At 39.7% G+C, this 27,733-nt stretch overlaps 3 protein-coding genes across 3 annotated transcripts in view; all 3 read right to left on the bottom strand.

The window, feature by feature from the left end:
- LOC139034404 (protocadherin beta-6-like) overlaps nucleotides 1–27,733 on the bottom strand; it is a 119,195-nt gene that overhangs the window by 79,401 nt on the left and 12,061 nt on the right. The gene's annotated exons all lie outside the window — the stretch shown is intronic.
- Nucleotides 75–3,395, bottom strand: PCDHB7 (protocadherin beta 7). Its single transcript, XM_020902913.2, has one exon. It carries the CDS (start codon nucleotides 3,059–3,061, stop codon nucleotides 671–673), a length of 2,391 nt encoding a protein of 796 aa, XP_020758572.2. The 5' UTR covers nucleotides 3,062–3,395; the 3' UTR covers nucleotides 75–670.
- On the bottom strand, nucleotides 11,609–26,367 carry LOC110143272 (protocadherin beta-17-like). The gene has a single exon (XM_070465504.1). It carries the CDS (start codon nucleotides 26,155–26,157, stop codon nucleotides 23,764–23,766), a length of 2,394 nt encoding a protein of 797 aa, XP_070321605.1. The 5' UTR covers nucleotides 26,158–26,367; the 3' UTR covers nucleotides 11,609–23,763.

Here is a 27,733-nt window from a genome sequence, read left to right as displayed (position 1 = left end):
GTTAGTTTATAAGAAAATAAAACCACAGTACACATCTTATTCTTTACAAATACAGAAAAGACTGTACAGAGATATGAGAGAAAGATTTCTCTTTAATTAGGCAGAAACTTGCCAGGTGATACCTAACAAGAGAATACAGTATAGCATCACAATAAGGCCCCAGAATCAGATTTATAAGAGATGCTTAGCTCTGCCATTTATTGGTGACCTTTGTGAACTCACAGAACCGCTATGAACATACGTTTGCTCATTTCTAAAATACCTCCCATCATAGGTTTATTTCTAAAATTGAAAATGTCAAAATAAGTATATATTGCATGGTATTTTTTTTAAATTAAGGTACTTGCACAGCACTCTAATCAACTCAGAAAATAAAAGTAGCAATAACATTTGAAGACAGTGAATTCCAATTTAAAACGTCTCAAACAAGATTTGTCATGTAATAGACTGCACACAAAGCATAACTGAGGCAAAAGATGACAATACCCAATCCATGCTTTGTGTTCTTAGGGCTAAAGGTGAATCCTTTCCTGTGTGAAGAAATTCATTCTTTGACCTTAGTAATATAATACCTGCAATGATGTGCAAGTACTCCTCTACAGGTAAAATTGAGATAAATTTCTTAACAGGAATATATTCACAGATACAATAACGGTATTTTTTATTTTTATCACAAACCCAAATCATTCCGATATGAGGGATATTCTTCCACTTCCCTGCCTATGCGCTGGGGTGCGAGATTGGGGAGAATCGGCTTCAGGAATTTGAACTCTCTGGTCCCAGTTCCTCCCGTCAGACACACCTCGTACTGGTAGCTCTGCGACAGGGTCCCCGTGCCGCTGACGTCCACCAGGTGGCCCGGGAAGTGGCCCTCGGGCACCGGGCAGCGACCCGCCGAGCCCGCCCCGCCCCTCCTGCACAGCCGCACCGCCACGAACACCAGCACCGAGAAGAGGAAGAGCGACGACACCGACGCCAAGGCCACCACCAGGTAGACGGTGAGCGGGTCGGCCGGCGCCGCGGCCGCCGCTTCCGCTTCCGGGGGCGGCAGGTAGGGCTGCGAGAAGCCGTCCACCAGCAGCACGTGCAGCGTGACGCTGGCCGACAGCGGCGGCTCGCCGTTGTCCTTGACCAGCACCACCAGCCGCTGCTTGGGCGCGTCGCGCTCGCTCAGCAGCCGCGCCGTGCGCACCTCGCCGTTGTGCGCCCACACGCCGAACAGCCCGGGCTCCGTGGCCTTGAGCAGCTGGTACGACAGCCAGGCGTTCTGGCCCGCGTCGCCGTCCACCGCCACCACCTTGGTCACCAGGTAGCCGGGCTCGGCCGCCCTGGGCACCAGCTCGGTGCAGGGCGCCGAGGCGTTCTGCAGCGGGTAGAGCACGAAGGGCGCGTTGTCGTTGGCGTCCTCCACGAGCACGCGCACCAGCGCCTGGCTGCTGAGCGCGGGTGAGCCGCGGTCGGCGGCGCCCACGCGGAACTCGAAGGCCCGCAGGGCCTCGTAGTCCAGGGACGTGAGGGCGAAGAGGTGGCCGTTGTCGGGGTTGATGGACACGAGGGAGGCGAGGGCTACGTGTGGGTCGGGAGGTGGCAGCAGCGAGTAGGTGACCTGGGCGTTGGCGCCCGCGTCTGTGTCTGTGGCGCTGACGCTGCCGATGTGCAGGGCGGGGCTGTTGTTCTCGCGGACCCACAGGGTGTAGGAGGTCTGGGTGAAGGCGGGGGCGTTGTCGTTGACGTCGGACACCAGCACGGTTATGTTGTGCTCGGTTTTCAGTCTGGGGGTTCCCATGTCAGTGACTGTGATGGTGATGTTGTACTGGGCTCTTTCCTCTCTGTCCAGGGGACTGTCTGTTACCAAGGTGTAGAAATTCTCTACAGATGGCTTCAGGACGAAGGGGAGATCGTCTTGGATATAACATACCATCTTTGCATTGTTCCCCGAATCTCTGTCTCGAATCCTAAAAACAGCGACGACTGTTTCAAGTGAATTTTCTTTAATTGGGCTAGTAAGTGATGACATGAGTAGTTCTGGTGGATTGTCATTTATATCTGTTACCTGGACCACCACGGTACATTTTCCAGAAAGTCCTCCGCCATCTTTGGCCTGAATAGTTAATGTGTATGTTTGCATTACCTCATAGTTCAATTCCGCTTTGAGATAAACACTGCCGGATCTTGGATTGATTTGAAATGTTTTGAGAATTCTTTCAGTAGCATAAAAAAATGCATAAACTATTTCCCCATTACTTCCCGTATCTAAATCTCTAGCTGAGACGGTGACAACCAGAGAGCCCACAGGGCTATCCTCACACAGCTGCACCTTGTAGAGAGGCTGTACAAATTCAGGTGCGTTGTCATTTGTGTCCAAAACCAGGATGCGCACCAGGGTAGTCCCGGATCTGGGCGGAGAGCCACCATCCAAGGCGGTGAGGATTAAACTGAGCTCAGGCACCTCTTCTCGATCCAGCGATCTATCCAGGACCAATTCAGGATAGATAATCCCCTCTGCACCATTATGAACATTAATGTGGAAATAGGCATTGGGGCTGATGGTATAGTTTCTCACATTATTGGTTCCAATATCTGAATCCTGTGCACTTTGTAGAAGAAATGCCGCCCCTAGGGTGGTACTTTCTAATATTTTCAAGGGAATCTCTCTATCCAGAAATACTGGAGAATGATCATTGATATCTCTAACCCATAATTTAGCACGGAAAATCTCAAAAGGCTTTTCCATTAACAGCTGGAACGGCAGCACACAAGGCTCTTTGGGGCCGCACAGTTCCTCTCGGTCTAATTTCTCATTTAGAGATAAATCACCAGTAAGCGGATCGAGTAGTAAAAACCCTATTTTCTGGTCTGAAATGATTCTAGGCTCCCGGGCTGACAGTTCCTCCATCCCGAACCCCAGGTCATGTGCTAGGTTGGCCAGAAAGGTGCCTCTCTCAGCTTCCTCCTCCACAAAATACTCTAGCGGTTCCTCAGCAGCCCAGGACATTCCCAGAAATACACAAAGAAAGAGGACTTGCCTTTGCTGCACAGCACATTCCACTCCGGCGTCCATTCTTCGTTTAACCACTTTGAAAAACACTTTCTCTCGTTCTTAAGCAACTCAGAAATGGCATCAATCGAATCCTTAGAAATGAACTGGATAACAGCAGTGCTTGTAGGGAGGAATTCCCATTTTACCCAACTCCTCTTACCACGGTTTCCTTTCCTCTACTGTTCTAGTCTGGTCAGCTTTCCTCTAAACGCTGGCATCCGCAACATCCTTTATGCGATTTTTTTTTTCTTTCCTCTTTTTAGCCTGCAGCGCCACCTTGCGTTTTGTGGGTGTTATTCCCGATTTTAAGAATAGAACAAAAAGATGGCGGGTTAAAGGAACTGAAGTAGCAGTGATTCCCCCCCCCCCCCCAAGTTTCTTTGCTGTTTTATTTCATTTTTCCTCAACTAGTCACGGTACTCCTAGTAAGTCCTTACATCATTTCCCTCTCTGTGAGCCTGCACTCGCAGAAAAATAAATCAGCTGTTTTCTTATAAAACTCCGGTTCCCATACAGGAGTTAATCCTAAGAAAATCTCTTGTTTTTAAGATTTATAGTAAAGAATATATAAGACAATGAAGTCTCCATCCCAATGTCAACAAATACCGGTTGAGGACCTGTTGTTTATTTGCAAACTGCTTAACAATAATGCTGTCCACCCTGCAGAGTAACTGGCCTTTTTTCAGTTTCTTGTGAATTAAATAACCCTTCCAGTTTCAAGGTCTTTGCTCTTTTCCCACAATATTTTTTGGAACACTTTCTACCACTCCCATCCTCTACCCTTCACCTGATTTAAGTATGTGTTCACATAACAGACATTCTAAGAGTATGCAATGAATACTCTTAAAATTAATAATAGCATGCAGATATCACTCTTGTCTGTGGAAGTGCTCCTAGTATTTCATCTTTAACTATGATGGTTGATGTCAACTTGGGGTAAATGCTCCATTTTTTGGATGAAAAAAGTTTTATTTTTATTTATTCTTTCATATTTTAGAGTAACTTTTGACATCTGTGAAATTGTGCTTTTATTCTTTAGCTTTTTAATTATTGAATTCTTGATATAAATGACATTTAACCATTACATATTGTTTTAAAGCACAGGTAGATTTGATGAGCCAACATTGTTTTAGGATTTTTCCTGGCTCATGCTGTTCTGTGTATGTGCATGTATGTGTGTGCTTAGCTTATATGGCTTTGATAGTAAACTGTTATGGCCTTGTAGTATGGATTAGGAAGCTATCTATTTTTATGGAACAGAATTGTTTTTATAATCATATTATCATCTGTTTTCTACATGCTTTATTACGACTTGCCTTTTAAATGGTTTGGGTTTGGGTAGTAAATTTATGGCTATCTTTCCATTTTACTTTGGGTTATTAATCTGTGAGTTTTGTTTCTGTTTAAAGTAATTTGTATTTTATTTTTAAAAACCATTTATTTTATCTGGATTTGCAAACATTTTGGTATTATATTTTCATTGCATAATTTGTTTAGTTATATATGTATTATTAGTTATATTTAGTATTTTATTTCCTTTTTTATTATTTAGGATACTTGCAAGAACTCTATTTTACTGATCTTTTAAAATCCACTCTTTTAAAAATAATCTATGACCTTGATTCAAAATCAGTAGTACTAAAAGGTTTATAAGAAAATACAGTTGTTTTCTGTACTGTGTCTCCTCATTTTCCTAGTTCATTTTGCAATAAGGAGACTTTTTTGAAGTAATATGTTTATAACCTTATTAAGTTTCATGTGTTCATTATATTTTGACTTCGGTGTACACTATGGTGTGCTCACCACAAGTTTAGTTTTCTCTTACACAGGTGACCCCTCTTACACATTATGCCCTACCCCTACACTTCTTTTCCTCTGATGACCATTACTCTGTTCTCTAAAGCTATATGTTTTTGTCTTTTTTAAAAATATTTTACATATGAGTGAAATCATACAGTATTTGTCTTTCTCCCCCTGACTTATTTCACTTAGGAGAATATCCTCAAGGTCTGTTGTAGCACATAGAAAGATTTCATCTTTTTTATGCTGAGTAGTATTCCGGGGGTGGGGTGGGGTGTGTGTGTGTGTGTGTGTGTGTATCATATCTTCTTTGTCCATTTATTTGTCAATGGGCACTTAGGTCATTTCCATATCTTTGCTATTTTGAGTAATGCTGCAATGAATATAGGGTACATATATCTTTATAAATTGGTGTTTTCATTTTCTTCAAGTAAATATCCAGAAGTGAAATAGCTGGATCATATGGTAGTTCTTAGTTTTTTTTGAGGAATCTTCATGTTATTTTCTATAGTGGCTCCAAAATTTACATTCCCATGAACAGTGTATGATTCCCTTTTGTCCACATCCTCTCCAAAATTTGTTATTTCTTGACTTTTTTGATAATAGCCATTCTAATGGGTGTGAGGTCATATCTCATCGTGGTTTTGATTTGCATTTTCTAAAAATTAGTGATGCTTGAATATCTTTTCATGTGGCTGTTGGCCAACTCTTTGTCTTCTTTGGGAAAATGTTCAGATCCTATGTTCATTTTACTTTTATTATTTATTTATTTGGCTGCGTCAGCTCTTAGTTGTAGCATGCAGAATCTTTAGTTGTGGCATGTGGTGTCTTTCAGCGGTGGCATACAGACTCTTAACTATATGGCATATGAACTCCCAGTTACAGCATGTGGGATCTAGTTCCCTGACCAGGGATCAAACCTGGGTCCCCTACATTGGGAGTTCAGAGTCTTAGCCACTACACCACCAAGGAATCCCCCTCTGTTCATGTCTTTAGATTTTTAAATTTTGTATTGCGGTATAGCTGATTAACAATGCTGTGATAGTTTCCCGTGAATAACGAAGGGACTCAGCCATACATATACACATATCCATTCCCCTCCAAACTCCCCTGCCATCTAGACTGCTGCATAATACTGAGCAGAGTTCCACATGCTATACAGTAGGTCCCCTCCATTCATTTTTAAATTAGGTTGCTTTGTTTTTGTTGAGTTGCATGATTCTTTATATATATTGGATGTTAACCCGCTACTGGATATATGATTTGCAAATATCTTCTCCCATTCTATAGATTGTCCTTTTGTTGATGGTTTCCTTTGCTGTGCAGAAGCATTTTAGTTTGATGTAGTATCATTTGTTTATTTTTGCTTTTGTTTCCCTTGTCTTAAGAGACATATTCAGAAAGAAATTAGTAAGACAGTATTGAAAAGCATATCACCTATATTTTCTAGTGAGAGTTTTTATGGCTTCAGGTCTTATACTTAAGCCTTTAATTCATTTTGACTTGATATTTATATATGGTGTAAGATAGTGGTCTAGTTTCATCATTTCGCATTTGGCTATTCAGTTCTACCAACACCACTTACTGACAAGACTATCCTTTCTCCATTTTCTGTTCTTTGCCCTTTTGTCTGATTAATTGTTAATATATGTGTGGGTTTATTTCTGGGCTCTCAATTCTGTTCCATTGATCTGCGTGTCGGTTTTTCTGCCAATACCATACTGTTTTGATTACTATAGCAATAAGCAGCCATTTTCAACTCTTTGTCTCTTCTTCCTTTAATTTATATTCTACTATACTTTGGTTAATTGGCTTTAGACATTATCAGTTGACTCCTTTTTATGTTGGATTAGATTTTATCTCTTATACATCTCCGAGGCCCTTTCATGCCTTCTTTCATTTGCAGCATCATTGGGAGCATTGTGTACTCATTATATCTTTTTATTTTACTTTTTATTCCTTGAAGTTAAAGATTACCTGTGTTTTCATTTACTTGGTTTTCTTTAGATATGTCATCTATTCTTCTTACACTTCCAGTTGCCTCTCAGTACAACTTTCCATGTGGTCATTGCTTTATCTCCTGAGCTATCAATTCTCCTTCAAATTGAGTGGTTTTTCTCTACATTTGCTTTGCAGCTCTCATCCTGGAACTTTCCTTTGCTGTCATTCTCTTTTCCTTTTTTTCTGATTGGGTTTCCTATTTCAAGGATTTTATTCTTCCTCTTTTTTGGTTTATTCTGTAGCTTTAAGAGATCATATCCTCCAATTGTTTCATATGATTGAAGGTATGTCAGGGGACTTGCCGATGATATCCTGTGAAATGTCTGCCTCTTAAGTTGTAGAGCTATAAACTGGACTGGTTGTTCACTGTACTGGAGATGAGAGTTATCCTGGGATCATCCTTCAACATTATATGGAGACTCATTTCACTTGTTCTGCTTTGGATCATATCTTTTCTCTTTCTTCTGACTTCCTCTCTCTTAGATTACTCTCATTTTGATATTTACCTTCCAGTAGTTTCCAGAGAAGGGTATATGAAAGTTAAATTTTATTGTGACCTTGAGTGTATTAAATTATCTTTATTTTACTCTCAAACTTGAGTGTAAAATTGACTGATTATAGAGTTTTAGGTTGAAAATAATTTTTCTTCAGAAATTTGAAATATTATGCCCATGAGCTCCCTAACCCAATGTGTTTGTTAAGAAGTCTAAAGTGAATTTTATTTTATATTTTCTATATGAGACCTATATTTTTAGTTCTTACTGTAGCATTTTATCATTGTCCCAAGCTTTTTAAATTAAATGCAGATGTATCTTGGCTTGAGCTTATTTTTATCCATTATACAGGACAGTTGATGAAACTAAATTCCTCCAGCTTTTAGAAACTATTTTCTCCAATTTATCTTTTTTTTTTGCTTTGCCCTGGTTTCCCACTGAGAAAAAATTTAAATAAAGGTTTCTTTAAAAATTAATCTATTTCTTTTAATTGGAGGCTAATTACTTTACAATATTATGGTGGTTTTTGCCATACAGTGACATGAATCAGCCACAGGTGTACATGTGTCATCGTGCCCCCCCCAACCCCGCAACACCCCTCCACCCCATCCTGAACCCTCCCCTCCCACCCCCTCCTTATCCCATACCTCTAGGTTGTCCCAATGCACTGGCTTTGAGTACCCTGTTTCATGCATTGAACTTGGACAGGTCATCTGTTTCACACATGGTAGGTTTTTTTTAGGTCTTTTTTAAAAAATCAATTATACAACTATTTGGAAATAGATAAAATTAAGATCTATTCCTTATGCCATACTGCTTTTACTTTTGTATTTCTTTTAGGAAACTTTCTTTGGGAGTCTCCTTCAGGTGTCTGTTCTTGATTTAGTCTGGGAGATTAAAGAGCTCAATAATAGCTTTGAGCACATGTTACCAGGGCTTGTCCATTTTGATTATTACTCTAAAGTGAACTAGGAGTTGTTGGAGAAATCCACAACAGTGTTTTTAGGTCTTTAGTCAGTGTAATTAGGTCTTTCCACTTGGACTAGTCAGATTCCCCAAATCTTTAAAAATCTACTCAGGAGAAAAAGGTATAGATTGAAAAAGTAAAAGATTGGATGGGAAAGAGGAGTATAAGTCTATATTATTCAGGATAGGTTAGTTATACTTCAGTACTAAACAATTACTGAAAATCTCAATGGTTTAACACAATTAAGGTTGATTTCTTTCTCACACTACACATCCCATACAGTTCAGCATGGGATCCTCCTCACAGCTGTCAGTAAGGGACCCAGGCTTCTGGAGATTCCTGTCTTTACAAAGGTTTCATAATCACTATAGTGGGCAAAATAAATGCGTTAGACCATGCACTGTCTCCAAAAGCTCCAGCCCAAAAGTAATATATGTCACTTCTCCCAATTTATTGGCCAAATAAAATTACATAGACACATGTATGTCTTTGTAAAATAGAAGTGCAATTCTACCATGTGTCTGACAGGAGAACTGAAATATTTATAAGTGGTCCCAGTGACTAGAATAGCATTTTATCAATCATCATTCACTGTTTAGCTGGTCCCCTATTTCCATTGTCCATATTACCCCTGCTCTCAGCTTTGACCATGGACCCTCTAATATAGTGATGCTCTTTTCCTTGACTCATTAGAAAACAAGACTCCAGACTTATGGTAGGGGCAGGAAAGCAGGTTACTGAGTGACTGGAGTAGAAGAAAATGATCTGACCACTAGAGATTTAAATAATTCTGAGGTAATTTTAACACAGTTCTCCTTATTTGGAACCCTGTCATCATTTCCAGAGTATCTAGGGCTGACAGTTTTGATACTTCTGACAATCCTGTAGTATAAGCACAATTGGTTCTCAGCTTTTCCCACTTCAGGACTGGTAGTTGGTTTATCACTTCTACTAAGTTATCCATCTGCTTTCCAGCTACTAAGATTTTTTTTCTGCAGTCTTCTGTCTTATTCTCTCCATACCTGTAGGTTTATATTTTTTAAAAATATCTCTTCACTTTTGTGTTAGTGCATTTTTATTGTTGTTCACTAAGTCATGTCTGATTCTTTGCAACCCCATGGATTGTAGCATGCCAGGCTTGCTGGTCCTTCATGATCTGGAGTTTCCTCAAACTCATGTCTATTGAGTCAGTGATGCCATCCAGCCATCTCATCCTCTGTCGCCCCCTTCTCCTCCTGCCCTCAATCTTCCCCAGCCTCAGGGTCTTTTCCAGTGAGCCGACTCTTTGCGTCAGGTGGCCAAAGTATTAGAGGTTTAGCATCAGTCCTTCTAATGAATATTCAGGGTTGATTTCTTTTAGATTGATTGGTTTGATCTCCTTGCTGTCTAAGGGACTCTCAAGAGTCATTTCCAGCGCCACAGTTTGAAAGCATCATAGGATTTTAAGTAGCTCAGCTGGATTCTTAGAGAAAGCCAAATTAAAGGTACATATCCAATCTACCAATTTATCTCAAAATCCCTTGAATTTTTCAGAGACACAGACTTGTGTTTAACTGATTAAATCTTATGTGGTTTTTATTCTACTTGTTTTTATATTCATAAATTCCATTTATTTTATTTTATTTATTTTTAAATTGTTTTTCTTGAATCCTGAGTTGTTTGCTTTGCCTATTTCTTTCCAATAAACCTTGATTTCTAAGAAATGCATACCTCACAGTTTTCTCTATTCATTTTTTGGTTCTTACCTTAAATATCACTTTATTTTAAAAGCTTACTGTATCAACTAGAATTATGTGCTAAATAATTTCTATATATAGGTGTTCTATATAATTTTTGCCTGAAAAAATAGAAAAACCCATAATAACAATTGCTTACACAAAACAGAATTTTATTTTTCTCTCAGGAAATAAGGCTAGTGGCTTAAATGCATTCCATGATATCTGGGACCCCGTCCCATTCCATTTGTTGCTTTGTCATCTTCAGGGCATGACCTTTAACTCACAGTCCAAGATAGCTATCTAATATCCAGCTATTACACTGCCATTCAGACTTGGCAATAGGAGAAAGGGAAAGCTGTGCCTTTTTTTTTTTTTTTTAAAAAAAAGACTACTTCTGTGAAGTATTCCATGGCACTTGTGCTCATGTCTCACTGGCCATAACTTAGTTACAAGACCATCCCCAGTCACAACAGAAGTTAACAAGCATAATGTATAGTCCACATGTCCTCATAGGCAGCTAAAACTGAGACATCTATTGAAAATAGGAGAACACATATTTGGGTGAAATTAGTAGTCTGTCACACCCACTCAGACAACACCTGTAGCCCTCACTACCCACTAGGAGGAGATAGGGTCAAATAAATTGCCTGATTGGCTTGGTTTTTAGAGGAGCATTTGATTGTAATCCTCCATATTGGTGGTGTGTTTTTGTAGCCAAAAAAATTCTTGTTCTGCTGAAAGCTTAGCCCCTGTAGCAATGAAGTAATAAATTCAGTTTCTGGGAGAAGATCCTTTGAACCAATAATATTCCCCTAGTGTGTTATTGGCATCTGTCATCCATCCCTACTTCCTTTTATTAACTTAAAAAAAAATTTAGGGTCTGCAAAGCTTAAAACTCCATTTCACAGACTCCTTTGAATTATTATTCTGGATGTATACTAGGATTTACCAGTGAAATGCCTTCACATGAGCTTTGAAGACAGGCAAAGGTCATCTTCCCATGGTCATTGCTGTTAGCCAATAGATCAGAAAGATATGAGTGCTTGCAGCCAAGTCAGTGTTTCTTTGCCCAGCCATCAGTTTCATGGGGAACTGGAGGCCACTGTGGCAGCTGTGTAGTCACCAGTTTTGGAGGTGGGAGAGGAGAGGCCTTTGTGGGAGTAACAGTTTGGATAGTAGCAATAGCAGAAGTTAGGCAGTAATGGTAGTATGCCTTCAAAACCAGGAATTCATTGCTGACTTTCACTTCTGCTTGTCCAGTTCTGATTTTGTAAGCAACTAATTCCATCTATCATATATCTTTTTTTTTACTTTAGTTAGATGTACATAGAGTGGTTTCTGATTTTTTGTTTTGAACTTGGAATAATTCACTTTTATATCTTCACTCAAATTATAATGGATAGGAGCTTCTTAATTAGTTTGTAAAGGAAAAGATGCAAAATATAAAGTCATTAACCAGTTATGGAACTATTTCCTAAAGCTAACACATCTTGGTTTAAGAATAGGGAAGAATAATAAAAATAAAGGGAAAAAAAGAGTATGGAAGAATAAAAAATTATGAGTGCACTCCTGAGAGACTAGGGATGAAAATGTTTAATAAATTTAATGTCTATATTTCTAAAAAACAGAGCATGGTCTAAAAGTGAATCATAAAACACTTTCTTCCCTCACGTGCAACACAACAGATAAAAATTAGTTTTAAAGTTTCATTATCTGTGTATAAATAAGGCTCAACATCACATATATTTAAAAAGATAATTGGCTCACATTTTTTTGACTGCTCTGCGTGGCATATAGGATCTTAGTTCCCTGACCACAGATGGAACCCATGCCCTCTCTAGTGGAAGGACAAAGTCTTAAATACTAGGTCGCCAGGGAAGTCCCTGGCTCACATATTCTAAATGATATATAGTTAGGTGAATGACACAAGCATCAAGTAGTGTAAATAGTATATAAGTATTTTATAAAAAGAAATATTTTATTATAGTTTTTAAGTTTATAAAGTCAGATGGTATGATAGATTTGACATTTATTCATTAATTTATTCAATACTTATTCATCCATATTTACTTCAGTATGTATTTTTCTAAACACAATAGAAAAAAAGAGCTGTCTTCAGGAGGAGATTATAATTTAGTGAGGAAGGGAGATCATTGATTTGACTGGGCAGAATATGCAATGAATGGAACACTGGATACAATGGAATAAAAAATAGCCTAATATGTCATTGAAATGATGGAAAAATTGAATCTTCAAATTGAAAAGACATTAGGCAGAGCTTTTTATTCCTGAAACTGATGGTATAGATAATTCAGATGACCCTCCTATGGAAAACAATAAGAAGTGATGGACAAGGCTTTTAAAAAATTACTTTAGGAAATTCCCTGCTGGTCCAGTAGTTAGGACCCTCTGCATCCACTGCTGAGGGCCCAAGGTTGAATCCCTGGTCAGGGAACTAAGATCCTGCAAACCACACAGTCTGGCCAAAAAAAAGAAAAAGAAAAAAAATTCATTAAAAATATTAAAGAGGTGAAAACAGTCATTTTTGATGGATGCATGTAATAAAGGCACCTGTAAACAGTATATCAAAACAACAAAACTTATTATTCTCTCAGGGCATTTGAAAACATTTTCCTTTGGGCTTTGATTTGAAGCAATGTAAGATCAAAGAAATATAAATCAAGTCTCAGGGCAAGCCAAATATGCAGCAGTGTTATTTGAAGATATTTCCTATTTCAAGTGACCCCACAGGTCCACAATATAAACACAGTGTAAATGCCAAAAAAAATCTAAACTTGCTTCTTCTATAGGCTCTCTTGTGTTAAGCAGAGCAGAAGAAAAAAGAAAACATGCCTGGAAATTGTAGCTACAAATTGGGCCTCGTGTGTTTGTATTTCAAATCTGTAGGTTGAGTTGCAAGAAACATTAAGGCATAACTTGGTTTGTGACAGTCCCTTATTTATAGTATTTCTGTCCTGGCTAGAACAAATGAAAATTAATTTTGAAAGATGGAACATGCAAACAAGGCTTTGAGGAATACCCTATAAATAAATTTTTAGTGGCAGCCAACCATATAATTCACACAAAGAAACAAAGACAAAATGAATAAGAAGAATCAGAAACAATACAGCAGAAAAAGACCCATACAAACTTCAGATGTGGGAACTATCTGATTTTAAAACCATTTATACTTACCATATACAAATAAGTGACATACTTGAAAGTATCTGCACGGAACAGGTTGAAACAGATTGAAAGGGTCCCCGAGTTTCAGGGAAGGTAGTACAAAAATTATCCAAATTAGGACATAATCTGATAAAGATAATTAATTTCAAGGATAGAAAGCAAGTTATCTAAAGGTGAAGAAAAGAGCCTTCAGACTCCTCATCAGCATTTATACCAGAACACGATGGAAATTCTGGAGGCTTCTGAGAGAAACAAATTATGGCTCAATAATGTTATACCTAGCCAAGCTGTTCTAGTACAACGATAACAATGTGGAAAACAGGAAAGAATTTCTAAAAGATTGCACTAACACAAGTGCTTACAAAAAAAAAAAAACTACTTAAAGATGAGTCAGTTAATTTCTAGATAAACTGAGAAACTTTGATGATAGGGTTAATGTAATATTTGGTATCCAGAAATCTCTGAAGAAAAGAAAGTTGACTGAAGAATATTCAGTTTACTCGCTCAGTCATATCTGACTCTTTGCAAGCCCATGAACTGAGGTACACCAGGCATTCCTGTCCATCACCAACTCCCAGAGCTTGCTCAAACTCATGTCCATCAAGTCGGTGATGCCATCCAACCATGCCATCCTCTGTCATCCCGGTCTCCTCCTGCCTTTAATCTTACCCATCATCAGGGTCTTTTCAAATGAACATTCAGGACTGATTTCCTTTAGGATTGACTGGTTTGATCTCCTTGCAATCCAAGGGACTCCCAAGAGTCTTCTACAACACTATAGTTCAAAAGCATCAATTCTTCAGCACCCAGACTTCTTTATGGTCCAACTTTCACATCCATACATGACTACTGGAAAAACCATAGCATTGATTACATGGACCTTTGTCAGCAAAGTAATGTCTCTGCTTTTTAATATGCTGTCTAGGTTCACTGTCATAGCTTTTCTTCCAAGGAGCAAGTGTCTTTTAATTTCATGGCTGCAGTCACCATCTGCAGTGATTTTGGAAACCAAGAAAATAGTTTCTCACTGTTTCCATTGTTTCCCATCTATTTGCCATGAAATGATGGGGCCAGATGCCATGATCTTAGTTTTCTGAATGTTGAGTTTTAGGCCAGCTTTTTCACTCTCCTCTTTCACTTTCATCAGGAAGCTCCTTATTTCCTCTTCATTTTCTGCCATAAGGGTGGTATCATCTGCATGTTTGAGGTTATTGATATTTCTCCCAGCAATCTGGAATCCAGCTTGTGCTTCATCCAACCTGGCATTTCACATGATGTACTCTGCATATAAATTAAATAAGCAGGGTGATAATATATAGCCTTGACATACACCTTTCTCAATGTGGAACCGGTCCATTGTTCCATGTCCTGTTCTAACTGTTGTTTCTTGACCTGCACACAAATTTCTCAGGAGGCAGGAAAGGGGATCTGGTTTTCCCATCTCTTTAAGAATTTTCCACAGTTTTCTATGATCCACACAAAGGCTTTGGCATAGTCAATAAAGCAAAAATAGATGTTTTCCTGGAACTCTCTTGCTTTTCTTATGATCCCATGGATGTTGGCAATTTGATCTCTGGGTCCTCTGCCATCTCTAAATCCAGCTTGAACATCTGGAAGTTCTTGCTTCACATACCATTAAAGCCTCACTTGGAGAATTTTGAGCATTACTTTGCTAGTGTGTGAGATGAGTGCAGTTGTGCAGGAGCTTGAACATTTTTGGCATTACCATTCTTTGGGATTTAATTTTATATCCAGCTAAATAATACTTCTCAAGCATATGATAAATCAAGAAATACAGCACCTGTAAAGTCTTCTTCAAAGGATTATACCTGATGAAATCCAGCAAATCAAGAGCTGATGCAACATAAATAATTCAGGACTGAGGAAGCTGGATAAAATAACTGACAGCACTGAATTTTGTTCCCAGTTTGAAATACCAGTTTATCTCAATTCACCCTTGAAACTTCATTTAAGCAATAGAAAGCAAAGGTTTAACATAAATGAACCTATGAAAACAAAAAGAATAGGAGAAGAGTAAAGAGCAGGGGAGAAAAGTCACTAAAAATTTTGGAAGATGCCAAGTATACAGACAATTCGTTATGGACAGATTTCACCTTTTTTTCTGTTGCCAAATGAGTAGAAAGTGAGGGTACAGCTGCAGGTGGGTAGGATTTGTAAGAAGAAAATCAAATCCAGCCAAAGTAATGATTCATATTGAGGGTCCAAGGAGACGCTGAAAACAACAGTGGCTGAAAATCTGTATAAAGACTACTTGTATGTGAGAATTCCTTCCCCAATCACTGAAGAAAGGTGCCTTCCCTTTTCTCTCAGTGGCAGAAAATGGGAGGTACACTATTTGTAGATGTATATAGACTTGGCTGGACCGAGGGATGCTAGCACACTAAGGGTAGGGCTGAGACCTTATTGAGAAGAGGAGAAAGAAATTCTACATACTGATTAGGACCCCAGTTCCAATCAAGGAGCTCTTAGTGCTGAGTGCTATCTTTATAACATTTTCCACCACTACCACCCTTCTTGTTGAATTTTTCTGTGGAAAATAACATAGGCCCAAGAAAAGAGATTTACAAATATTAACTTTTGTTCCCCAAGCCAAATGTCATTTTCTATTTCATTATCCTAAGATGAGATCAACCACTCAATTAATCCCACCCAAACATACCATGCTTAATCAGCTTTTTAGTGTCTCATGAAAAAAAAAACAAACAGTCGAGCAGCATAATACATATAAAGGAGAGTCTCTAAAATGAGGGTAGGGACCAAAGACAAAGAAGATAAAAGTATTAATAATCCTAAAGAAAAAATGAAATGCTAGGATCAGAAGATAAAATTTTAAGACCTAAAATTAATATCTTCAGAGATATAAGAAAAGACCAAGTCTGTGTGATACAATAAAAGGCTGCCATTGATGGGTAAAGGCCTAAATGTAAGGGCTAAAACTATAATACTCTTACAAGAAAACATAGGTGTAAATCTTCATGGCCTTTGATTAGGCAATGATTTCTTAGGTATGATACCAAAAACATAAGCAACCAAAGGAAAAATAAATAAATTTGGATTCATTAAAAATTTTAAAAAACTCTTGTACTTTAAAGTACACTATAAATACATTTAAAAGACAAATCACATAATAGGAGAAAATATTTGTAAATCATATGTCTGATAAGGGTGTAGTATCTAGAATAACTATTCCAACTCAACAATAAAAAGACAAAAATTCTATTTTGAAATATAAAAAGAATTTGAGTAGGTATTTCTCCAGGAAGATATTCAAATGGTCAAATAATCAAATGGAAAGATGCTCAATATAATTAGCTATCTGGGAAATGCAAATCAGACCACAATGAGATATACTTCATACCATCTAGGATGGCTATAATCAAAAAGAAAATTAAAAGTGTTGGTGAGGAGAAACTGGAATCCTCCTACACTATCACTGGGAATGCAAAATGGTACAGTTACCTTGGAAAGCAGTTTGGCAATTCCTTAAAAAGTTGAACAGTCGCTGTATGAATGACCTAGCAATTCTAACTCTAGGTATATACCCAAGAGGATCAAAACATATGTCCACATAGAAACTTGAACATGAATGTTCACAGCAGTGATATTCATAATAGCACTAATGTGGAAAAAAACCCCAGCTGGTAAAATGTGGTACATCAATACCATGTTAATATAGATTATTTGGCTATAAAAAGGAATGAAATACCAATATATGCCACAACATGGAAACATTATGCAAATTGTGGGAAGACGGACCTAAATCGCTATGTATTATATGATTCAATTTATATGAAATGAATAGATGAATCCATAGAGACCAAAAGTTGATTAGCAGTTGAAGAGCAAGTGACTGCTAATGGGTACCAGGCTTCTTTTCAGGGTGATGAAAATGTGAAAATGTTCCAGATATAGACAGTAGTAATGATTATACAAGACCTACAAGACCTTCTAGAACTAACACCAAAAAAAAAGATGTTCTTTTCGTCATAGGGGACTGGAATGCAAAAGTAGGAAGTCAAGAGATACCTGGAGTAACAGGGAAGTTTGGCTTTGGAGTACAAAATGAAGCAGGGTAAAGGCTAATAGAGTTTTGCCAAGAGAATGCATTGGTCATAGCAAACACCCTCTTCCAACAACACAAGAGATGACTCTACACATGGACATCACCAGATGGTCAATACTGAAATCACACTGACTATATTCTTTGCAGCTGAAGATGGAGAAGCTCTATACAGTAAGCAAAAACAAGACCGAGAGCTGACTGTGGCTCAGATCATAAACTCCTTATTGCCAAATTCAGACTTAAATTGAATACAATAGGGAAAACCACTAGACCATTCAGGTATGACCTAAATCAAATCCCTTATGATTATACAGTGGAAGTGACAAATAGCTTCAAGGGATTAGCTCTCATAGACAGAGTACCTGAAGAACTATGGACGGAGGTTCGTGACACAGTACAGGAGGCAGTGATCAAGACCTCCCCAAGAAAAAGAAATGCAAAAAGGCAAAATGGTTGTCTGAGGAGGCCTTACAAATAGCTGAGAAAAGAGAAGTGAAAGGCAAAGGAGAAATGGAAAGATATACCCATCTGAATGCAGAGTTCCAAAGAATAGCAAGGAGAGAGAAGACAGCCTTCCTAAGTGATTGATGCAAAGAAATAGAGGAAGATAATAGAATGGGAAAGGCTAGAGATCTCTTCAAGAAAATGAGAGATACCAAGGAAACATTTCATGCAAAGATGGGCACAATAAAGGACAGACACGGTATGGATCTAACAGAAGCACAAGAAGAGGTGGCAAGAATATACAGAACTATACAAAAAGATCTTAATGACCCAGATAACCATGATGGTGTGATCACTCACCTACAGCCAGACATCCTGGAGTGTGAAGTCAAGTGGGTCCTAGGAAGCATCACTACGAAAGTTAGTGGAGGTGATGGAATGCCAGTTGAGATATTTCAAATCCTGAAAGATGATGCTGTGAAAGTGCTGCACTCAATATGCCAGCAAATTTGGAAAACTCAGCAGTGGCTACAGGACTGAAGAGGTCAGTTTTCATTCCAGTCCGAAAGAAAGGCAGTGCCAAAAATGTTCCAACTACTGCACAGTTGCACTCATCTCACACACTAGCAAAGTAATGCTCAAAATTCTCCAAGCAAGGCTTCAACAGTATGTGAACCAAGAACTTCCAGATGTTTAAGCTGGATTTAGAGAAGGCAGATAGATGGACCAGAGGTCAAATTGCCAACATCTGTTGGATCATAAGAAAAGCAAGAGAATTTCAGAAAAACATCTATTTCTGCTATAAAGCCTATGCTAAAGCCTTTGACTGTGTGGATCACAGCAAACTGTGGAAAATTCTTAGAGATGGGAAAACCAGATCCCCTTTCCTGCCTCCTGAGAAATCTGTGTGCAGGTCAAGAAACAACAGTTAGAACAGGACATGGAACAATGGACTGGTTCCAAATTAGGAAAGGAGTATGTCAAGGCTGTATATTGTCACCCTGCTTATTTATGTGCAGAGTACATCATGTGAAATGCTGGACTGGATGAAGCACAATCTGGATTGCTGGGGGAAATATCAATGACCTCAGACAAGCAGATGATACCATCCTTTGGCAGAAAGTGAAGAGGAACTAAAGAGCCTCTTGATGAGAGTGAAAGAGGAGAGTGAAAAAGCTGGCTTATAACTCAGCATTCTAAAAACAAAGATCATGGCGTCTGGTCCCACCATTTCATGGCAAATAGATGGGGAAACGATGAAAACCATGACAGACTTTATTTTCTTGGCCTCCAAAATCACTACAGATGGTGACTGCAGCCATGAAATTATAAGATGCTTGATCCTTGGAAGAAAAACTATGACTGATTAACCTAGATAGCATATTTAAAAAGCAGAGACATTACTTTGCCACCAAAGATCCGTCTAGTGAAAGCTATGGTTTTTCCAGTACTCCTGTACTGGTGTGAGAGTTGTACCATAAAGAAGGCTGATCACCAAAGAACTGATGCTTTTGAACTGTGGTGTCGGAGAAGCCTCTTGAGAGTCCCTTGGACTGCAAGGAGATCAAACCTGTCAATCCTAAAGGAAATCAACCCTGAATGATCATTGGAAGGACTAATGCTGAAGCTCCAATACTTTGGCTACCTGATGCAAAGAGCTGACTCACTGGAAAAGATCCTGATGCTGCGAAAAATTGAAGTCAAGAAGAGAAGGGGTGACAGAGGATGAGATCGTTGGATGGCACTGTCAACTCAATGGGTATGAATTTGAGCAAGCTCTGGGAGATGGTGAAGGACAGGGAAGCCTGGCATGCTGCAGTCCTTGGAGTTGCAAAAAGTCAGTCCTGAGTGACTGAAGAAAAACAACAAAACTCAATCTGAAGGGTTGAAAAATAGGTTGAGAATGCTGCTCAGAATGGCTGCTATCAAAAAGTCTATAAACAACAAGTGCTGGAGAGGGGGTGGAGAAAAGGGAACCCTCTTACACTGTTGGTGGAAATGAAAACTAGTACAGCCACTATGGAAAACAGTGTGGAGATTCCTTTAAAAAGTGGGAATAGAACTGCCATACGACCCAGCAATCCCACTGCTGGGCATACACACTGAGGAAATCAGAATTGAAAGAGATGTGTATACCGCAGTGTTCACTGCAGCACTGTTTACAACAGCTAGGACATGGAAGCAACCTAGATGTCCATTGGCAGATGAATGGATAAGAAAGCCGTGGTACATATACACAATGGATTATTACTCAGCTATTAAAAAGAACACATTTGAATCAGTTCTAATGAGGTGGATGAAACTGGAGCCTATTCTACAGAATAAAGTAAGTCAGAAAGAAAAACACCAATACAGTATATTAACACATATATATATGGAATTTAGAAAGATGGTAACAATAACCCTATATGCGAGACAGCAAAAGAGACACAGATATAAAGAACAGACTTTTGGACTCTGTGGGAGAAGGCGAGGGTGGGATGATTTGAGAGAATAGCTTTGAAACAAGTATATTACCATATGTGAAGCAGATCACCAGTCCACATTGGATGCATGAAACAAGGTACTCAAAGCCAGTGCACCGGGACAACCCTGAGGGATGGGAAGGGGAGGGAGGTGGGAGGGGGGTTCTGGATGGGGGACACATGTACACCCTTGGTTGATTCATGTCAATGTATGGAAAAAACCATCACAATATTGTAAAGTAATTAGCCTCCAATTAAAATAAATAAATTTAAAAAACGGGATAAAAAGGTTGAGAAAATTTTTAGAATCCAGGGAAATGAAGACAAAAGGCAGTAAATAGAGAAACATTAAGAAAAACTGAATATCAACCGAGGAGGTCACTATATAACTAGAAGTAGTTAGAGAACCAGTAAACAAGGACACTGAGTAGAGGAAATAATTTTTAAAATCACACACACACACATCCCAAATCCAGTCCTAGTCTAAAGAATATATGTCACAAGATTGACAAATCTCACTGAAGAATTATCACAATAAATGACAAAATTCTTACACTATGACACTACATAGTTAAGAAATTCTATAAAAATGGAGGTAATATATAATGACCTAATTTCATCTTTAGCAAGCTTTCTTAGCCTCAGTACTATTGGCACTTGGGGGCCATATAATTCCTTATGTGCAGGGGCCTGTCCCATGCATTGTAGAATGTTTAGCAACATCCCTGGCCTCTACCAACTAGATGCCAGTAGCACCATCTCCTCCAGTGGTGCCAATGAGAAATGTTTCCATGTATTACCGAGTGTTGCTGGGTGGCAAGACTGCCTCAGCTGAGAACCAGGGATCTAGAAGAAATAGATCTTAGAAAAAAACAGGTAATGAAAATGTTGAATTCCTCAACACAAGAGTTTAGAAAACAAAGGAATGCCTTCAGAATGCTAGCAGCAAATAATTCCTAACCTGTAATTCCACATTCACTGAAATCAGTAAATCATTTGATTTTACTGCATCCAAAATTTTCAGATGTTCAAGTTCTCAATAAGTTTATCACCAAATATTTTTCAGGAATGTAGGGAAATAAACCAATAAAGAGGAAGTCATAAAAATGCAGAAGGTGAAATCAAACTCAGGAGAGAGATAAAAGAATTTCCTAGGATGAAAAGTATAGCACAAGTCCCAAACTGCCAGCCATGGAGTAGGACTAGAGAACAAATAGTGTACAACTGAGTACAAGCCTAGGTGGATCCAGGATGGCTCCATGGGAAAAAATGGAACTGAGAAGTGTTTTTTAAGCACTTAATACTATAACAAGGTGCTTTAGACTTTACAAAGTATGGGGATAACTTAAAAGTATATACTTAGAAAAGTAAGTGAAAAGTGAGACAATTATAAACTTAAGAGTAAAGAAAAGAAAAATATCAGCAACATGAGGTTCAGGTCTAAGTGATATTTATGTAACTATTTAAACAATACTTAAACAGATTATGACATTGTTATCGGAGAGGATGGGGTAGAAGTGTTCAAGTTTGTGTGTGTGCTCCTTAGAAGTAAATGGATAATATCTAAAACTTAAATTGAGAAAAAGCATTTTTTCAGCATATTATTTAGAAACAGGGAAGCAAATATGGGAAAAAAACCAGTCTCAGAAGTCGTTATCTCTGGGCAGTCAGACATGAGTACACTTGGAAAAACTGAAGTGTTGTATAACAAATTAAAACATAAAATGCCTAAACAATGATAAACATCATCTTTTAAAAACACATTGTATGGAGAAGGAAATGGCAACTCACTCCAGTATTCTTGCCTTGGAAATGCCATGGACAAAGGAACCTGGTGGACTATAGTCCAGTGGGATCACAAAAAAGTGTGACATGACTTAGCAACTAAAACAACAACAAATTCATTGACTTAGGTCCCTTCCAGGGTTTGGGCAGCTTTCAACCTGCCATAAAAAATACCATAGACTGTGTGGATTAAGCAACAGAAACTTATTTCTTACAGTTCTGGAGGCTGGAAGTCTGAGCTCTAGGTGTTGGCAGGTTAGATTCTGATGAGATCTTTCATCGTGGCTTGCAGATGGCCACCTCAATGTGCCCTCACATGAGAAAAAGAGCAAGTTCTCTGGTGTCTCTTAGGAGGGCATTAATCTCATGAAGAGGACCCCTGCCCTCCTGACAGTATCCAAACCTAATCATCCCCCAAAGGCCCAGCTCCAATTTCCATTACATTGAGGGTTAGGGCTTCAATGTATGATCTTGGGAAGACACAACTGAGTCCACAGCACTTGGAAAAAACACTAATTTTAAAAATTAAAAGTAAACAGAACTATATGATCCAGCAATACCACTTCAGGGTATATATCCAAAAGAAAATCTCAAAGGAGAAAAAAAACACATTGTAAATGTTATAATCATTGATAACTCTATATTTGCTATGTTCTTAAGTTTACTTATTTAGCTGTGTTGAGTCTTAGTAGCAACATGCAGACTTTACCTGTGTCTTAGTTGCAGCATGTGGAATGATGGGATGCCAGGATTAGGGGTCTAGTTCCCTGGCCAGGGACTGAACCCAGGTGCCTGCTTTGGGAGCTTGGAGACTTAGCCAGTGGGTCACCAGGGAAGTCCCTATTTGCTCACTCATAAGAGGGCAGTTAAGTGATGCTAATATTTTAATATGCATCACACGTTTGTTTGTTAACCTTGTAGGGATTATTTATCTAAGCATAAGCAAGTTCTGTAGTTTCATATTATTTTGTTTTTATTAAAGATAGGAATTTATTACAGATCCATTTAATATAGTTTTCATCTATTATAAGCATCATGGAAATGTTTTAGGATGATGTTGAAAATTATTTCTGAGTAGGAGAATCATGTTAATTTTCTTTCTTTTTCTTATTAAATGTTAAAATTATTATTTTAAAAGAATCATTTTCATACTAAAAGTCATTTATTATGAAAAACAAATCATAACTCTACCAACTTTTTTCTACTTAACTGGGATTAAATCCTTTAAAATTATAATAGATGGTCTAATTAAATGATACAAATTTTGAAAGAAAATACTCAAAGCATTCAGATAAAATATTCATTTGAGGAAAGACAATGGTGTTTTTGAAACAACACTACAGAACTCCAGCAATTTACAAAGTCACAAAATTTTTCGCATAAGTGAAAATTTTTAAAACTAAAAGCCATCATTTATAATAGTCAGACATGCGATAATAATCGTAAAACACAATTCTCTTAATTATAGCAAGATATCAACGAACAAGCTCAACTATCAGGAACCTGAAAACACTTGTGACTTAGAAAAATCTAACCCTCCAAAACTTGAGAAACACCATTTCTCTGCTAAATGTTTGATCTCCCATGCAAAATGTTAAGAGCTTATAAAAACCAACAAAAGAGCAACAATAAAAACCACCTAGAGATTCGGAATGTAAAACACTTCAAACTATACATAGGACAATACTTAACGAATGTGTGAATATGTAAGCTCTACATGTTAATGAAAGGGTTGGAAATAGTGAATATGATCATTGATCATATTGTGAAGTGAGATTCCTAATTGAATGCCAAACGATTTCTAAAGTTAGCGTTTTCCGCGGTGTCCATACCAGCTACTTCACTCATGAGGCTGGGGACAATAGGTTTGAGAAACCTGAACTCGCCGGACGCAGTACCTCCCCTCAGACACACCTCGTACTGGTAGCTCTGCGACAGGGTCCCCGTGCCGCTGACGTCCACCAGGTGGCCCGGGAAGTGGCCCTCGGACACCGGGCAGCGACCCGCCGAGCCCGCCCCGCCCCTCCTGCACAGCCGCACCGCCACGAACACCAGCACCGAGAAGAGGAAGAGCGACGACACCGACGCCAAGGCCACCACCAGGTAGACGGTGAGCGGGTCGGCCGGCGCCGCGGCCGCCGCTTCCGCTTCCGGGGGCGGCAGGTAGGGCTGCGAGAAGCCGTCCACCAGCAGCACGTGCAGCGTGACGCTGGCCGACAGCGGCGGCTCGCCGTTGTCCTTGACCAGCACCACCAGCCGCTGCTTGGGCGCGTCGCGCTCGCTCAGCAGCCGCGCCGTGCGCACCTCGCCGTTGTGCGCCCACACGCCGAACAGCCCGGGCTCCGTGGCCTTGAGCAGCTGGTACGACAGCCAGGCGTTCTGGCCCGCGTCGCCGTCCACCGCCACCACCTTGGTCACCAGGTAGCCGGGCTCGGCCGCCCTGGGCACCAGCTCGGTGCAGGGCGCCGAGGCGTTCTGCAGCGGGTAGAGCACGAAGGGCGCGTTGTCGTTGGCGTCCTCCACGAGCACGCGCACCAGTGCCTGGCTGCTGAGCGCGGGCGAGCCGCGGTCGGCGGCGCCCACGCGGAACTCGAAGGCCCGCAGGGCCTTGTAGTCCAGGGACGTGAGGGCGAAGAGGTGGCCGTTGTCGGGGTTGATGGACACGAGGGAGGCGAGGGCTACGTGTGGGTCGGGCGGCGGCAGCAGCGAGTAGGTGACCTGGGCGTTGGCGCCCGCGTCTGTGTCTGTGGCGCTGACGCTGCCGATGTGCAGGGCGGGGCTGTTGTTCTCGCGGACCCACAGGGTGTAGGAGGTCTGGGTGAAGGCGGGGGCGTTGTCGTTGACGTCGGACACCAGCACGGTTATGTTGTGCTCGGTTTTCAGTCTGGGGGTTCCCATGTCAGTGACCGTGATGGTGATGTTGTACTCGGCTTTTTCTTCTCTGTCCAGTGCGCCTTCTGTTACCAAGGTGTAAAAATTTTCTATCGTGAGCTTCAGAAGGAAAGGGAGATGGTCTTGGATGGAACACATCATTTTGCCATTGTTACCAGAGTCTGAATCTGAAATTCCAAAAACAGCGACCACAGTGTCAGGGGTATTTTCTGGGATATCATTAATGAGTAGTGATATGGTCAATTCAGGGGCGTTGTCGTTTACATCCATCACTTCTATGGCTACAGTGCATTTTCCTGAAAGACCGCCGCCATCTGAGGCCTCAATTTCCATATGGTAAGATCTAATTTCCTCAAAATCCAACTTTTTTTTTAATCGAATATCCCCTGTGACTGTGTTTATTTCGAAGGCCTGAATGACGTGATTTGAGGATTGGAAGAATGAGTAGGAGAGCTCACCATGGATCCCAGCATCCAAATCTCTAGCAGAAACAGTGATGACAAGGGAGCCTGTAGGGCTGTTTTCTGGGACCTGCACCTGGTAGAGCTGCTGAGCAAATTCAGGGGCGTTGTCATTTATGTCCAGGACTATGATGAGGACCTGGGAAGTCCCGGTCTTGGGCGGTGACCCACCATCCACCGCTGTGAGGGTTAACCTGAGCTCGGGCTGCTCCTCACGGTCCAACTCTTGGTCCAGCACCAGCTCTGGGTATTTTCTGCCATCAATGTGATTTCGAGTAAAAAGGTGGAAGTGGAAGTTGGAGCTAATTGTGTAGTTCTGTACTGTATTACTGCCAACGTCTAAATCTTGAGCTATTTTCAAAGGATATGCAGACCCTGGTTGGCTGCTTTCCGATATTTTCAGGAGGATTTCATTTTCCAAGAATTCTGGGGCATGGTCATTTACATCTTCAATCTGTAATTCACCTTGAATAAACTGCACTGGGTTTTTCAGTAACATCTGGAAATGCAGTATACATGGATCCGTGTCACCGCACAAATCTTCTCGGTCCACTTTTTCTTTTAGTATCAAATTCCCACTCTTTTGCTCGATCTGCAAATGCTGTTTATTCCCTTTGAAAAGAATCTGGGCGCCCCGAGAAGCCAGCTCCCCTAAGCCCAACCCCAGATCTTTTGCTAGGTTGGCCACAAATGAGCCGCTGTCCCTCTCTTCTAGAACTGAATACTTAATGATCTCACCGCCCGCCTCCCACAATAGTAACAGAATAATAATAGCGGCCACTTGCCTTTTCTGAGTCACTTTGGGTTGCAGTGTCTCCATCGTTCCTGAGACCAAAAGATGCAGTATTTAATAATAAAGCAATTGTTTTGCGCCAGATCTGCTATCTTGGTTCAATAATTTTGAGTTACTTCTTGTCATGGACTGACAAGGGGATAGCTGCCTCTCTGAAACCTACCCCAGCCGTGTAAATATTTCCTTTGTGAGCTACCAGAAACAGATCGGCTTTTATGGAGTCTAAGACTCCGCAGAGACTGTTTTTCACTCTGTTAGCCTGCAGCGCCACCAAGCGTTCTTCTTTACAACTTCAGGGAGTTTTCATTTCAAAGCATAATACCAAAATTGCAGTGAACGCACTGTGGGTCATAAAATGTTATAAACTCCTTTTCTCCGCACCTGTAATGCAGTCTTGTCCAGGTAGCTAACTGTAGTTATGAGAGCAAAATAAGTTATTTATCTAAGTCTATATTCATTTTCCTTTTAAAGGTACAAGTTTGGTATGCTAAACTCAGCTCAAGACAAATGTATTTATTCATTTAATGTCTCTGTGCAGGAATTATTATAGCTTCTCGGGATAACACTGTAAATTAAGCACAAAAATTCTTGCTCTTTCGCACCTTACATTACAAGATTACTAATTTGTTCTATGGTGTTAAAAGAAATTATACATTTTTAAATCCAGTTTTTACTCCCCCCAAAATTGCAGTGTGCCTGGAACTTCTGAGAAAATGTGACTTTTCAGTCTCTGGGATACACAGACTTTGGACCTTTTTTTCTTTCATAAGTTCATTGCGTACATAGCCCAGTGAGAGGAAATGACTATTTGTTTTTTTAGAAACCAACTGTAAGTTCTCAACTCAGGCAATGTCTTTCTGCAAACATGAATAAGGCAATAAAGCCAATGAAATAAAAGACCTACTTTCTACGGAAAGGTTTTGATCTGTCAGCATTAAATAGGACCCACCCCCCCTGTATGTTTTATACCCTCTGGGACTATGCGATGGGTTTACTGAAAAAATCCACTGTACCAACTGAAGTCATGTGGTTGGAGTAAGAACAGCAGAAGCAGCAATCCCCCAAAGAAGAATGGAGGAGGAGAGGGTAAATATCTGGTGTAAGTTTCCCCTACACTCACTAATTGGTAATAATCTATGGCAAAAGAGCCATGATATATGAACACAATACAGCCTAATATAATTTAGTTAAGCCCAGTTGTATTAAGAATAAAAAGAAACTACTCACTCATTTGTCATTCTAGAATAAATTGCCTGACTGTGATGGGAAGTTGCAAAGAGGGACTTCTCATAATATACTACAAATATAACCAAAACAAAACCAAATATGGGTTAAATTGTGAAAGTAAATGATTTTGTGGCTAACAAAGGTAAATGATGCATATACATCAGTGAAAGAGAAAAATCTGGCATTACTTAGTAACCTGCTACTAGTAACTAACTTAGGTCTTGGGACGGAACACACATATATAAGCTTGAGAAATAGGCACAGGAACTTGAAAAAATATAATCTGGATTTTCCTAAAAATACTTTTTGAACTTTCAAATTGTTAGACAAAGACAAGGAGATGAAATGTACTCCAAAGCACTTTATATTCTGTAAT

This window comes from Odocoileus virginianus, chromosome 3 (assembly GCF_023699985.2).
Source record: "Odocoileus virginianus isolate 20LAN1187 ecotype Illinois chromosome 3, Ovbor_1.2, whole genome shotgun sequence".
Lineage (NCBI taxonomy): Eukaryota > Metazoa > Chordata > Mammalia > Artiodactyla > Cervidae > Odocoileus > Odocoileus virginianus.
The sequence above is the reverse complement of the archived record's forward strand: the minus strand, read 5'-3'. Positions and strand labels throughout refer to the sequence as shown.